At 38.0% G+C, this 16,030-nt stretch overlaps 1 protein-coding gene across 11 annotated transcripts in view; it reads left to right on the top strand.

Annotated features, from left to right (window-relative positions):
- THOC2 (THO complex subunit 2) overlaps positions 1 to 16,030 on the top strand; it is a 134,643-nt gene that overhangs the window by 54,916 nt on the left and 63,697 nt on the right. For all 11 annotated transcript variants that reach the window (XM_055337385.1, XM_055337384.1, XM_055337383.1 and 8 more), the window contains 3 exons: positions 28 to 149; positions 718 to 851; positions 11,347 to 11,513. In XM_055337385.1, the coding sequence (XP_055193360.1) occupies positions 28 to 149; positions 718 to 851; positions 11,347 to 11,513 (423 nt within the window). The remainder of the gene's footprint in view (positions 1 to 27; positions 150 to 717; positions 852 to 11,346; positions 11,514 to 16,030) is intronic.

Below are 16,030 nucleotides of genomic sequence, written 5' to 3'. Positions count from 1 at the left end.
AACGGCCTTTAATATTTTTTAATACAGTATTTAGTTTCAGACACAGTTCTAAAGGAACGCCTGGATCCAGAAACATTGGAATCATTAGGGCTTATCAAACAATCACAGCAGTTTAATCAAAAGTCCGTTAAAATCAAGACAAAACTCTTGTAAGTACATATATCTTTGTGTTGCAGATCAAATATCTGAGTATGTTTTCTTAGTTCTCATTTTGAATACTAGAAGTTTTTAAAGGCAGTTTGAAGTTTTCTTTTTTGTTGCTGCTGTTGGAATGTCTTATGATTTTTCCTTTGAAAGAAGCCTAGGATTATTGAGTCAGCAGTGAACTTTACCTGCGTGAAACCAATGTTAATTTTTTTCTATATTAGAAGTCAAAATAATATTCAGTGCTTTTATTATTACTAATAAAATAATTTACAAGTATGGTTATACCCTAGACATTCTTAGTTAACAGTGGAAATAGTGGTATGTTATTGTTCCTTTGGATTAGCAGTATTCTTTGTGTTACTGGTTTTCCCTGTGTAATTAACATTGAGATGTTTCTTATGAATCATTGTTTATGTTCTATTTTAAAAAATAGACAAGTAAACTTTCAACAACTATTCTTATAATTGTTCTATATAGTAGATATGAAAATTCAGTGAGAATACAGTACTTGTATGTAAGCTTGTTAATTGAATTAATTTTATTCCCTTTATGATGTTTATCTAATTTCAGTTATAAGCAGCAAAAATTCAATTTGTTAAGAGAAGAGAATGAAGGTTATGCCAAGCTGATTGCTGAATTGGGGCAAGATTTATCTGGAAATATTACTAGTGATTTAATCTTAGAAAATATCAAATCTTTAATAGGTAAGACATATCTATGTGATAGTAAGTTTTTCTAAACTGTTGGAGAATAACCATAAAGACAAAAAGTGCATTTCACCCAATAGGTTTCTTTTTTTAATTAAGAAATGATGGGACACCTGGGTGGCTCAGTGGTTGAGCATCTGCCTTTGGCTGAAGGTATGATTCAGGGTCTTGGGATCGAGTCCTGCATCAGGCCCCTCGAAGGGTGCTTGCTTCTCCCTCTGCCTCTCTCTTTCATGAATAATTAAATGAAATCTTAAAAAAAGAAATGTCTAGCTTGTACTAAGATTTTATCAGTACTAATAAAATTTGGGATGATATTTATGAGAAATCTTTTTTTGTCACTGTTACCTGTGTGTATTAGTTTCTTTTCTCTCTAGTATTTCTACCTTTAATTTTTAAGTATTTCTCAGTAATTTTATAGAGGGTAGAAAATAAGAACATGTGAAACTTTAATAAAATCTTCATTGAATTCTCGAAACATGGTGATGTTTAGTTCTTTTGAGCTTGACTTTAAAAATACCTTTACAAGAGACTTTGATACATATCTTGTTTTATCATTACAACAGCTTATTTATTTATTTATGCATATTTTTTATTGGGGTTTGATTTGCCACCATAGAGCATAACACCCAGTGCTCATCCCGTCAAGTGCCCCCCCATGCCCATCACCCAGTCACCCCATCCCCCTGCCCACCTCCCCCTCCACCACCCCTTGTTCGTTTCCTAGAGTTAGGAGTCTCTCATGGTTCTGTCACCCTCACTGATATTTCCCGTTCATTTTCTCTCCTTTCCCCTTTATTCCCTTTCACTATTTTTTATATTCCCCAAATGAATGAGAACATATAATGTTTGTACTCCAATTGACTTACTTCACTCAGCATAATACCCTCCAGTTCCATCCATGTTGAATCAAATGGTGGGTATATGTCCTTTCTAATGCCTGAGTAATATTCCATTGTATACATAGACCACATCTTCTTTATCCAGTCATCTTTTGATGGACACCGAGGCTCCTTCCACAGTTTGGCTGTTGTGGACATTGCTGCTGTAAACTTTGGGGTGCAAGTGTCCTGCTGTTTCACTGCATCTGTATTTGTATCTTTGGGGTTAATCCTCAGTAGTACAATTGCTGGGTCATAGGGTAGCTCTATTTTCAACTCTTTGAGGAACCTCCACACAGTTTTGCAGAGTGGCTGCACTAGTTCACATTCCCACTGACAGTGCAAGAGGGTTCCCCTTTCTCCACATCCTCTCCAACATTTGTACAACAGCCTTTTTAAAATAAGTGTGGCAGATATTGTAAAAGATAGGGAAGTGTTACTCCCCCTACCTTTTAAATAGAATTTCTTTAGCATTAATCTTTTTTATTTGCATTGAGCATTTGGAGGAAATAGTTGGCTTCTGTAGAAAGGAGGAATGAATGGTAGAAAACTAGGGTAGTCCTGATTTTTCAGAATGAAAGAGATTTTGCTATTACTTGTTAGGTGTGCTATCTTAAGGAAGATTTCACAACACCTAGAGGTCTTAGATTTTGAGACCTGGGGATCCCTGGGTGGCGCAGTGGTTTGGCGCTTGCCTTTGGCCCCGGGCGCGATCCTGGAGACCCGGGATCGAATCCCACTTCGGGCTCCCGGTGCATGGAGCCTGCTTCTCCCTCTGCCTGTGTCTCTGCCTGTCTCTCTCTCTCTGTATGTCTATCATAAATAAATAAAAATTAAAAAAATTGTTTAAAAAAAAGATTTTGAGACCTGTTGGAGAAGTCATGTTCCCTGCATTACTGGTTATATTTTAGGGGATGCTTATGCTTGACTTCTCAATTTTTTTTCTCTGCTTTTGAAATTTATGTATGAGTAAGAGAGTGGAAGTGTCCCAATCCCCATTCCCTTCCTCCATTCCTGTGTATAGAAACCCAGATAAAACTAGATTTACTACAGTTACCTTTGTTTTTACCTTAGGCTTTCGGTGATCAGCAGGTGTAGCGGATAAAGAACTTTTACTTTAAATTTATTTTTTTAAAAAAGTTTTTATTTAAATTCCTATTAACACAGTGCAGTATTAGTTTCAGGTGTACAATATAGTGATTCACCACTTCCATACAAAACCCAGCGTTCATCACAAGTGTTCTCTTCAATCCCCATCACCTGTTTCACCCATCCCTCTCCCACCTTTGAAGTGAGTGTAGTTCTGGCAGCTGATTTATTCTCTTTGCTACTTCCTCCTGTTATCAATTTACCACTAAGACTAGTGGGCTGTGGGTTGCAGGGCTCTTATCTGTGTGGCATGCCCTATTTTTAAAAAGCCTCCAAAGGATTTCCTTTCTATTCTTTTCAGGGTAGGCTCTACATTTTTCCTACAGCATTTTGATCTAGCTTGAGATGCTTGCTTTGTAGTATTGCTTTCCTATAGCTTTGTCATTCCTTACATCCTTCCATGTACTCTTTTAAGATGATATTTCTCAGATAAAAACATTTTTTTAAAAAAGATTTATTTATTTGAGAGAGAGAACGAACACACAAGTGGGGGAAGCGGGAGAGGCAGATTCCCTGCTGAGCAGGGAGCCCCATGCAGGGCTCCATCCCAGGACTCTAGGATCATGACCTGAGCTGAGGGCAGATGCTTAACCAATTGAGCCACCCAGGTGCCTCACATTAAGAATTCTTATACTATGTAAGCTCCTCAATTATTCTTGTGTTTCTGTTTTATCTATTTGTTGATAATTCTTGTCCTTGTTTCTTCTAAGTTTTGTCTTTGTGGGTTTATACCTTTTTAGTTCTTTGTTATTTTAGGACATTTCAAAGAGGGATTTTCTTGAAGGTATGCTTTTATCTAACTGGGAAAATATACACTACTTTCTTACCTTGAACTTGGCTCTCATATAGAACAGGTTATGTTACTGTCTCTGAAGAACAGTGTGGTAGTCACAACTGCAGTCTCACAATATACCAAGTGGACCTCCAAGCAGACTAGGCCAGAAGCACTCACATGTTACCTCCTCAGTATAGTCTTCCCTGACCATCCCCCTCAACACTCCCTTTCATTCACTGTATTTTCTTCTGAACACTTATCACCATATAATATGAAATGCATTTTACTTTCTACCCCCCCCCCCCCCGGAACATCAGCTTCATGAAAACAGTGGTTTTTGTTTTGTTCAGTACTTCAGAACCTGGTATGAAGGTACCAAGTAAATATTTGTTGAAAAATGAATGAGTAATTCTCTCTTTCTTGTAGAGTTTACAGTGATTCTTAGCGTCTTTTCCTTGACATGGAGGGTTTTTTTATTTTTAAAGATTTTATTTATTTGAGAGAGATATCATGAGCAGGGGGGAAGGGCAGAGGGAGGAGCAGGCTCTCTGCTGAACAGGGAGCCCAGTTTGGGACCCAATCCCAGGACAGGATCATGACCTGAGCCAAAGGCAAATGCTTAACCAACTGAGCCACCCAAGTGCCCCAATGTGGAAGATTTTAGTAAGCTCATCTCCCTGACTCAGTGTTTGTTTCTCTCTGGCTAGCTGAGTCTATCCTCTCCCCTATTGTCTGAGGAAAGAGTTTTTCATCAACATGGAGATTGAGGTTAAGACTCCCAATTCCAATGAGTACTTTTTCAGTGTTAAAATTTATTGGATGCAGATTCCACGCAGGCCTTGTTTCATCTGGCCAGAGCAGTTCACTGACCTAGCATCTTATTTTCAAGACATCTTTAAACAAGTTTCCCCTTGTTTATTCCCATCATTTTCTCTGTAGAGCAATCTGGACGTAATACCTCATACAAAGCTATCTTGGGTCTGATCTCCTTCACTAGCCATTGGCAGAACTGATACCTAATTTGGGAGGTATGCATTTAAATGCACTTATGTTTCAGGGCACTTGGCCTGATCAGTAGAAATCCTTATCATCCTTAATTAAAAGCTAATAAATTGCTCCCTAAAATTTTCTGACACATCAAAATGTTTGTATCCTAAATGTAATAAAAATGTTTATATCCTGTCAGATAGGACTGTTTACTGCATGAGTAAGCAAAGAAGAATCATGAATCTGTGTGGTGGTTGTGATCTCCAGTCTGACGCTAATTTTAAAAAACTTATTAAATGAGAATGGATAGTTATTAGTAGTGTCTTTAGCTACCAAGTCCTAGACCCCACACAAATGAACCCTGCATCAGGATGGCAAAAAGCATCTTTTAGAAATTCAAAGAAAGATACCAGAGATGGACATCTTTTTTTTTTTAAAATTTTTTAAAAAAATTTTTATTTATTTATGATAGTCAGAGAGAGAGAGAGGCAGAGACATAGGCAGAGGGAGAAGCAGGCTCCATGCACCGGGAGCCTGACGTGGGGCTCGATCCCGGGTCTCCAGGATCGCGCCCTGGGCCAAAGGCAGGCGCCAAACCGCTGCGCCACCCAGGGATCCCCGAGATGGACATCTTTGATTGTTGAACTAAACTATAAGCACTATTCTTCTGAATGCCCTTAAAAAAGAGTAATAGGTATTCCTTTTCTTTCTTTTAAATTAGGACTCAGGAAACTTTTTCTATAAAGGATGAGGTAGTAAATATTTGTTTGCTTTGTGGGCCATGTGGTGTCTGTTGCAACTATTCAACTTTGCCTTTGTAGTTTTAAAGCTACCATAGATAATATGTAAATAAATGTGTTCTAGTACAACTTTATTTATAGAAACTGAAAGGATTTGACCCATAGGCCACACAATGCTGATTTCTGCTCTAAATCAAAAGTTCTGGCTAAAAATTAGTCCTGGACTAACTTGAATGTAGTTTTAGGGAGTGGAAATAGTTTTTCCTAGTTTTTTGGGTTTAGTGGTCCAGGATCTTTTTGGCCTAGGCTCTAACCTTTCCTTCTCACTCAGAACCCAAGCCCTCTTCACCAAACCTCAGGACCTTAATTTGTTGCCTGGTTTCCAAGATTGTAGATTTGGCTGTGGGTGGGGAAAGATAGGGTGAGAATCTCTGCACATTTAGTCTCACAAGTTCTCTTAGCTGCTTGGCAGGTGACCAGAGAGAGATTAAAATAAGACCCCAAGTTGAATGATTCTTGTGTATATTATGGGACATTTAACCCCTTTGACTAAGTTATCTTGAGTGCACTTTGTATTTTATTTTTGGACCAATCTGGATGTAAGAGCCTTTTAGCCTAGAAGCATCTTATCTGTTTGAGCTTTCTGCTGTCCCTTGAAAAGTGAAGCCCAGTTGACTGCCTCCTTTGTGTTTTTGCTTTATTGAAGTTTCTTTACTGTATACTAGTTATAAAGTTTTTTTCTGCTATGAAAAAGATGACTACTGGGCTACCTGGGTGGCTCAGTCAGTTAAGCATCTGCCTTTGGCTCGGGTCATGATCTCAGGGTCCTGGGATAGAGCCCTGCTTTGGGCTCCCTGATCAGATGGGAGCTTGCTTCTCCCTCTCCCTCTGCCTCTGCCCCTGCCCCCCCCCCCCCCCGCTCGTACTCTCTCCTTCATTCTGTCTCAAATAAATAATAAAAAACTTAAAAAAGGAAAAAGACAGCTATTGGAGTTCTCAAGCATAGATTTTTTTTTCCTTAAAATTGTACTTTTGTTAGGTGCATTTCTCTGCATCTTGGTTCTCTGGTTCTTTCCTTGAGATGTACAGTTTTTTGCAAATATTATTTCTTAGAAATAAGGTTTTTATTAGCCTGTTTTAGTCCGTTTGGACTGCTATAACAAAGTTACCACAGATTGGGTGGTTTATAAACAATAGAAATGTATCTCTCAGAGTTCTGGAAGCTGGAAGTCCAAAATCAGGGTTTTTAGTGAAGGCCTCCTTTAGGTTGCAGACTTCTGAGTTCTTGCTGTATCCTCACATGGTGGAAGGGGCAGGGAAGCTCTATTTTTTTAAGGGCATTAATCTCATTCATGAGAGCTCTGCTCTAGTGAATAACTTAATCACCCCTCAAAGCCCCCACCTCCTAAATACCATCACATAGGGGATTAGAATTTCCACATACGAATTTTTGGGGGCAGCCTGGGTGGCTCAGCGGTTAAGCATCTGCCTTCAGCCCAGGGTATGATTCTGGAGACCCCAGATTGAGTCCCACATCCGGCTCCCTGCATGGAGCCTGCTTCTCCCTCTGCCTGTGTCTCTGCCTCTCTCTCTCTCTCTCATAAATAAATAAATAAAATCTTTTTTTAAAGGAATTTTTGGTGGGAGGGTCCAAGCACTTAAACTACAGCATAGCCTGTTTCTAAAGTAATTCTAGATGCTGGATCATGTCCTTTTGTTCAAGACGTGGTTTTTCTCTGTCTCATAAGGTCCTTTCTGTGTGGAACGTGATAATTGAAGCTATTCTGTTTTCTCATCTCAAGTGTAGAGGCTGGACATTTCTCCCAGTCATGTTTACAGTATTACCTTGGGATTTCTTTCCTGTTAGGAATCTCAATTTGGCATATTCCTCAAACAGCCATTGTAAGTTTAACCTATAATTTTTTTTTGCCTCTAGTTGCAATCACTTTCTCTAATAATGACTATTGCCATCTTGTCTGTCTTTGGGAAAATTTCAGTTACTTTTCAGTGCATTTCTAAAAAGATACATTCAAAAGGTGTAAACTCTGTTTTTAGACATTTTATTAATCTCCATATCACAAGTACCTGGCACATAGCAGGTGGTTAATGAATGTTTATTTAAATGAAGGACTGCATCCATGGCCATTACAGGTCTGTTACTGCTTTATTTTTCTACTTGTTCCCTGCTTGTTCCTCAGAAGACATAAAGGCATTATATGTGTGCATATATCCCTAGTGTAGCTGGTGATAGAGGTAGGGAGCTAAGCATATGATCTCTTTCAAGATCACCTGACTTGATTCTTGGGCTACACAAAATCCTTTCTAAGATGGTTGAGCACAAGAGTGCTTTTGTTTTACCACAGCTGCCATTAGAAAAAAAATTATTTTGGACATTCCAGGCTTGCTGATTGTTACTAGAGTCTTATTCTATATGGAATAACTGTTATCTAGCAAATCTTTTTTTTAATATTTTATTTATTTATGAGAGAGAGGCAGAGACACAGGCAGAGGGAGAAGCAGGCTCCAATGCAGGGAGCCCGACGTGGGATTCGATCTGGGGTCTCCAGGATCACACCCTGGGCCGAAGGTGGTGCCAGACCGCTGAGCCACCAGGACTGCCCACCTAGCAAATCTTTAAGGTTTTAAAAATCATCTTTATAAATCTGTGGTTTGGTTACTTTTTCCATCTTATGGAGCAGAGGTCACTCTACTTAGTTGCAGTAAATTTGAGACATTTAATAGAAAATTCATAAGCCAGTTTTTCTTTTGTGAAAGATGCAAAGGTTGATATCTGTCATAAATAAAAGTACATATCTCTCTTTTAGATTACTGCCTTAAATTGCACCTACAAAGAAACTGGTAGTTACTTGACAGTACAGATCACTGATAGAATAGCCTTGATACAGTAGTACTGTTAAAAAAAAAAGCAATAATGAGGGTGGTTCACATTGTAGCACATTGAAAATATAAACTTGAAAACAGTGTGAATGAAGCGCAATATTCCCATGTGCCATGTTGTTCTAGTCATTTCACAAGTTTTGTGTATGTAGCTTGATGGGTAATTATCAACCAGCAATTTTTCAAAATTAAATTATATTTAATGTATCTTTTGTCATCTATGATCAGAGTATTCATTTTTATTTAGTGATTGGATTTTCATATTTAGTAAATTAGGAGCAGATATAAGGCTGGAGAATTTGCTAGGTCTTACTTTCAGTGTTTACTGTCAGTGTTAGAATAGTTTAGAAGCATTTTTTTCAGTTTTATTGAGGCATACTTGACATAAACTGTATATTTTAAGTGTACAGTTTGAGTTATAACGTGTATGCATCTGTGAAAACATCGCTGCAGTCTAGATAATGCACATTTACCACTGCCTTGTCCCCCCAGATTTCCTCATGCCCCTTTATGTTTCATCTTTCTTCATTCTGTTTCCCCCTCTCCAGGCAACCACTGATATCTTTTCTGTCACTATAGATTAGTTTGCATTTTCTAGAATTCTTTTATAAATGGAATCATATAGTATTCTTTTTTTGTCTGACTTATTTCATTCAGCATAATTATTTTGTGATTCATCCATGTTGTTGCTTGTATTATTAGTTCTTTCCTTATTTTTTCTGAGTAGTATTCTGCTGTTTTTATCTCAGTTACACTGTTCTATCGTTGGTCCATTTACGTGCTGATAGACATTTGAGATTGTACTATTACAAGTAAAGCTGCTATCAAAGATGTGTACAAGTCTTTGTATGAACATAGACATTTATTTCTCTTGGATAAATACTTAGGAATGAATTGCCTGGATCAGGGTAGATATAAGTTTAATTCTTAGGGAAACTGCTAGTTTTACAAAGTAGTTGTGCCATTTTACATTTTATATTACCACTAGTAGCCTTTAAAAATTCCATTTGCTATTTTTTTAAAAAGATTTTATATTTTTATTCATGAGAGAAAGAAAGAGAGAGAGAGAGAGAGAGGGGCAGAGACACAGGCAGAGGGAGAAGCAGGTTCCCTGCAGGAAGCCCGGTGTGGGACTTGATCCCGGGTCCCCAGAATCACACCCTGGGTTGAAGATGGTGCTAAACTGCTGAGCCACCTGGGCTGCCCCATTTGCTATTTTGGATTCATTTTTACATTCATAGGCCATACTTTTTTGGGGCACAGGGCGAGTCAAAAATATTTAGAAGTTTTCTTCTCAGAACTTTTGGTAAATATTTCTTTGGAGAATTTATCAAAATCTGGAGCTCTTTTCAGTAAGACATGATCACTGTGTTAGTCTTTTTTCCCCTTAGAATGAGAAATAGAAGAAAATGTATTCTTTGGATTTCATAAAAAGAGGAAAGAAATACTTTTTATATTTGGAGAGTTTGGTTTTCCAAGTGATTGCTGAGATACTGTGAATCAGGTATTAGTTTTATAGCATTCAATGTAACTCTGAGTGTGGAGTTAATAGAAGTAACTCTGGAAATCTCCTCTCATAAAATACCTTATATAAGAATTTTCTTTGAAAAATCTCCTAAGTCATCTATCTATAACTATAACAACACAGTTGTTCTTTCTTCCTCCAGCATTAGAAGAAATGAGTATTTATTTGTTTGCCTCAATGAAGTGGTTAGCTTGCATTTAGGAGTTATATCTACTGAAAAATAGGTAATTCAAAATTGTAGAATTCCATTCAGCTTGATGTACAAGACATATGGGAATTTATATAAACTGAGGGAATAGCAGATTGATATTTTATGCTCACTCTGGGTCATAAGCATACATTTTATTGAGAGGAAATGGTGGAATCGCTTGTATTGTTTACATTTATTTCTTTTTGTTGTGTGCAAATGGTTGTGCATATAATATGACTGCACTATAATATAATTATGGTACAGGTGAAGCTGAATGCAAGTGGAATTAATAATGTATTAAGAATAGGGTGGCTGGGATCCCTGGGTGGCGCAGCGGTTTGGCGCCTGCCTTTGGCCCAGGGCACGATCCTGGAGACCCGGGATCGAATCCCACATCAGCCTCCCGGTGTATGGAGCCTGCTTCTCCCTCTGCCTGTGTCTCTGCCTCTCTCTCTCTCTCTCTCTCTCTCTCTCTCTCTCTGTGTGTGTGTGTGACTATCATAAATAAATTACTTAAAAAAAAAGAATAGGGTGGCTGATAGGAATGTATTAAATCCGTGTCTATTGGCCCTTTTTAGCTTACCCCCAAGAGATTAGGAAGGATAAGTAACCAATGGAACCTAGTTGGTGCTTCTTTTGCTTTCTTTTCTGGCTCTGCCTAGATTGTTTTTCTCCTCTCTTGCCTGTGTTAGCTACACTCTGGTTATTTCTCCAACTCCTTGGTATTCTTCCATCTCTTCAGTATCAGTAGTATACTTGTTTTCCTCTTCGAATGTCTGCCCAAAACCATAGATACAAATCAGTGGTATGGTTATGGTTTATAGTCCTGTTGTATGTAGGATGAACTAAGAATTGATTCTTAAAAATGATGTTCTGCTTTTATGAACCTGAACTTTTAACTGTTTACCAACATTCTAATTGCTTTTTAAAACATGAAAGAAAACTCTTTCCTTTAGTTGCCTAACTTGTAAATGCATTGATTGTCATATTTTCCTGAGAATTAAAAATGCAGAGCTGTTTAACTAGCCTGAGTAATCAAGAGAGTGTGGAATACAAGAAAGTTTACTTGATTGTGCATTGTAGGTCCTGGGCTCCAGCCCCAATTCTGTCATTAACCCCTTAGTAATCCTGGGCAAGTCATATTTCTCATCTGTAAAATATGGGGAGTGGACTTGGTCATCTTGAAAATTATTAAGATTATCCTCTGGTGTGGGGGAAGCAAACTTGTAAAATAAGTTGTTTTTAAAAACATTTTTATCTTATTATATGTTTTCCCTGAAAGTTAATAGTTTTATTAGAAATGATGTATAATCACTTTTGAATTTGTGTATATCTCCTCTGTTGCAGGATGCTTTAATCTGGATCCCAATAGAGTTTTGGATGTCATTTTAGAAGTGTTTGAATGCAGGCCAGAACATGATGACTTCTTTATATCTTTATTAGAATCTTACATGAGTATGTGTGAACCGCAAACACTGTGTCATATTCTTGGGTTCAAATTCAAATTTTACCAGGTAAAAAAAAATATGTAAGTGTATGTGTATACATATGTGTGTGTATGTGTGTGTTACAGAGAGTGATAAATCTCATTTTTTATATGTACAACTTAATTTGAATTTTATTTGTAAATGATTTGTTTCAGCTTGGCCATTCTAGCTAAGGAGGTAGATAAATGAATAGCTACAATGCCATATGATAAGTACTGTATTAGTAGCATGAATGATGTGATGTGAAAGCCTAGAGGAAAACATAATAAATTTTAGCCTTGGGAGAGATTAGAGAAGACTTTATAGATATAACCCTTTTTAAATCTGGTCCTTGAAGGATGAGTAGGAGTTGATTGAGAGTTGTCTGTTCAGAAATAACAAATACTGTGAGTGAAGACAAGGCAGTATAAATGTATATAACTGATTGAAAAAACAGTACATAGTCTAATGTGGCTGGATTGTAAAATACAGGGGAAAGAAGGGACAGGAAGTGAAATTGGAAAGGTAGGCACACTTTAGATTGTCAAGGGCCTTGACTACTGTGTTGAGTTAGAATTTTATTACACAGATGGTGACCATGGGAATTCTTTTATGGACGTGGATAAATTCTTGAGGCATTTTACATTATTTTTCATTTAAACCACTATAATAATTATATCTAATCTGTGCCTCTGATTATTTCTCTTTCAATCCATTTTTCATATTATTACTACTATTACATTCTTTTTTTAATTAAAGATTTTATTTATTCATGAGAGAGAGAGAGAGAGAGGCAGAGACATAGGCAGAGGAATAAGCAGGCCCTCTGCAGAAGCCCGGTGTGGAACTCGATCATGGACCCCAGGATCACGTCCTGAGTCAAAGGCAGACGCTCAACAGCTGAGCCACCCAGGTGTCCCTCTACTGTTATATTCTAGAAGAGATCAAATTGCTCCAAAACCTTTGTAGGATAAAATTCAAACTTCTAAACGTGGCAGAAAAGGTTCTTTACAATTTAGCCCCATTCTTTCTTTCCAGCCTCATCTTTAATAGTCCCCCCCACTCAAATCTTAATATTCTAGTCATATTAAATTACTAGCCATTTTTTTGAACTTAGGTATAGATATTGTTTTATTTAGGCCTTTATTTATATGCAGTTCCTTATAACTAGAAACTCTTACTCAGCCCTCTCACTTGTCTTTTCTTTGTCTTGAGGACACTTCTATTCTTTTTTTTATGATTTTATTTATTTATTCCTGAGAGACACACAGAGAGAGAGAGGCAGAGACACAGGCAGAGGGAGAAGCAGGCTCCATGCAGGGAGCCCGATGTGGGACTTGATCCCGGGACTCCAGGATCACGCCCTGGGCCAAAGGCAGGCACTAAACCGCTGAGCCACTCAGGGATCCCCCGAGGACACTTCTGTTCTTTAAGTTCAAGTGCTGCTTGTTCTGTAAAGTCTTGCTGGACCTTCACCTCTTTGGAATTGGTAATTTCTTAATCTCTATTTTCACAGAACTTGACACAGACTTCTGGCACTTATCAGGTTATATTAGCATAAACAGGCAGCCCTGGTGGCTTAGCGGTTTAGCGCTGCCTTCAGCCCAGGGCGTGATCCTGGAGACCCGGGATCGAGTCCCACATCAGGCTCCCAGCATGGAGCCTGCTTCTCTCTCTGCCTGCCTCTCTCTCTCTCTCTCTCTCTGTTTATCTCTAATAAAAAAAAATCTTATATTAGCATAAGCTACATCTGTGTCTATATTTTACTAATTTTTCTGGATTAATATACTGCTTAGCCTATAGTAAATGCTCACTAATTGTTAATGACCTATGTTTTTAGGAAGAGGACTTTCATGATCGTATGGAAGATTTTAATTTAATAAGGCTTTATTGTCCCTTTGGTATAGCTTTCCTAATTTGTCTACCTGCCTGGGATACTCAGTCAAGAAATACTCATTTATGGATTTTTTTTTTCATTTATGGAATGTTTATCATACGCTGTTGCTTTGCTAGGCACTGACGATATTCTGGTAAAGACGGTCTATTCCTGTCCACTGGAGCTCAAATTCAGGATAGTAAGAGAAGTTCTTTTAGGATTCTCAAATGATAACACCACCTAATACCTCTGGTTATCTTTTATTTTCCATTTTTTGGGATGCTCCAGAAGAGAAATCAGTTCAGAACTTCATATAGCATTTTGATACAAACAAGACACATGGCAGGGTTTTTAGGCAAGATTACTTTATCTTTGTTCAAAAATTAGTGATCTCAGCTTTCCCTGTTTCTACTAGCAGCCGGGGAGTCCACTCTTAGTACAGGGAAAGAAAAGTTGAAGTATTTATCACGTCCTAAGAGGTTCTGTGTTTGCTTTGGGTTTGAGAACATGAAGCCAACTGCTGAAGTGACAGGGTAGCTGAAATTTAACTTGAGCTTAATTAATTAGAATATAGGTGAGGGCTTTGGAGACTGTAGGTTTCAGAGTATATTACAGTGAATAATGATGACCTACTGTATAACATCAAGTATTGTTAGTTGAATGTGAGTTTTAGAATCTTAAAATTTTTACATGAAAATATTCCTCATAATGGTAATACTTTTGAGCTGAATTTAAAATATCCTTGGGGGTTTGACATTGTTGGAATAATTTTTTTAATAGATGATGGGCCATTTTCTTATATAAGAAGTACCCAGTCAAGAAACATTTGACTTAGAAATAACCTATTATTGGAAAGTGTAACCCTCATATTGCTCTGTGTAACACCCCTTTGTTTCTGCTACTTGAGCTATCTTATACAAATCCGCAGACTGAAGGACCACTGAAGGTGGAGGAAGAAATGTCAAAGGTTTTAGATAATTTGTGGTCTGGGAGGTAAAGTAAGGACAGCCGTGAAAATGAAGAGCATAAAAGCCTAGGAATTGGCTCCTAAGCATATATGGTCAGCCTTGTGTATTGGTCCCTTGCCTTACTCCACCATCCCTTTTCCTATCACTACCTGAAAATGTTCATTCTTGTTGCCCACAACCCATATTTTTATCAATTGGGAATTACTTGGATGAATAAGCTTCTTTTTTTTCCCCTTAATGCTAGAACTTCTAGGCAAAGCTCATTATTTATGCTATGAAGTCAGTGAGAGTGATTTTATCCTGGTTTCAACCCAAGATCAGCTATACTGGATGTTTTGATTTAGAAGGGTGGCGTGGAATGTAAGCAGTTTGAGAGCACACTTTGGAAAATTTGGCAGACACATTTGCTTGATTCCCTAACAGAGACAGTTATAATAGAGGGCTTACGGACAGCATGAGGGATCAGCACAAAGGACAGAAAGGAGTACTAGAAAGTGTGAGGGTACCAAAAGATAAACTAGGCTGGTGTTGTCTTGCCACAGGAAAGAGGAAGGAGATGAGGACTCTTACCCATATCACAGTCCCTTGGTTTCTGGATTCAAAACACAACAATAGGAGTAATAGTGGTATCATGGCTAGGCATTGTTATAACCTAAATTCACTCACATAAGAGATATTGATCGGGGGTATCTGGGTGGTTCAGTCAGTTAAGTGTCCAACTCTTGGTCTCAGCTCAGGTCTTGATCTCAGGGTCATGAGTTCAAGCCCTGCGTTGGGCTCCATGTGTGGAGCCCACTTAAAAAAATATTGATCTTTGGAGCACCTGGCTGACTTGGTTGGTGGAGCATGAGACTCTTGATCTTGAGGTTGTGAGTTGGGTATAGAGATTACTTAAAAAATAATAAGGGCTGCCCAGGTGGCTCAGTGGTTTAGCACTGCCTTCAGTCCAGGGCATGATCCTAGAGACCCGGGATCAAGTCCCACGTCAGGCTCCCTGCATGGAGCCTGCTTCTCCCTCTGCCTGTGTCTCTGCCTCTCTCTGTGTCTCTATGAATAAATAAATGAAATCTTTAAAAAATAAAATATTTGATAAAAAAGGAAACATTGAGTACTTCTTATGTGCCAGGTAATAATGTTCTAAGTGCTGGGGCTACATCTGTAAACAAACAAATTCTTCCCTTCGTGATGCTTACTTTTGAGGTAAATTATATGGTATGTTAGAAGGTGATCAATGAGATGATGCAAACAAAATGTAGAGCAGAGTAGAGGAAGAGTGCGAGTGATAGAGTGGTAGGTTGCAATGTTACATAGAATAGTGAGCATATACCTCATTGAAAAGGTAAATTTAAACAATGAAACAAAGGATGTGAGGTTTAAACTGTGCAGATATCTGGGGAAGAGGTACTAGGCAAAGAGAACAGCCAATAAGAGAATAAGGTGACCAGTGTGGCTGGATTAGATTGATGGGAAGAGTGGTAGGAGATGAGGTCAAAGATGAGAGAACACATCACATAAAGCTAGTGTTGCAAGATTTTTGACTTTGATGGTGGGGTGAAGCTGTTGGAGGATTTTGAGTAGGAGAGTGATGGGATCTGACTTAAGTTTTTTCATTTTGTTTCTTTTATATTTTTACTTTAATAGGAACATTTTCCAACATATAGAAAAGAGTGAATAGTGTAATGAATACCCTAAAAATAAGCTTATTAACATGTTGGTATACT

The sequence above is a fragment of the Nyctereutes procyonoides genome, unplaced genomic scaffold, assembly GCF_905146905.1.
Source record: "Nyctereutes procyonoides isolate TBG_1078 unplaced genomic scaffold, NYPRO_anot_genome, whole genome shotgun sequence".
Classification (NCBI taxonomy): domain Eukaryota; kingdom Metazoa; phylum Chordata; class Mammalia; order Carnivora; family Canidae; genus Nyctereutes; species Nyctereutes procyonoides.
Note: the sequence above shows the minus strand (reverse complement) of the source record. Positions and strands in the feature narration are given on the sequence as shown.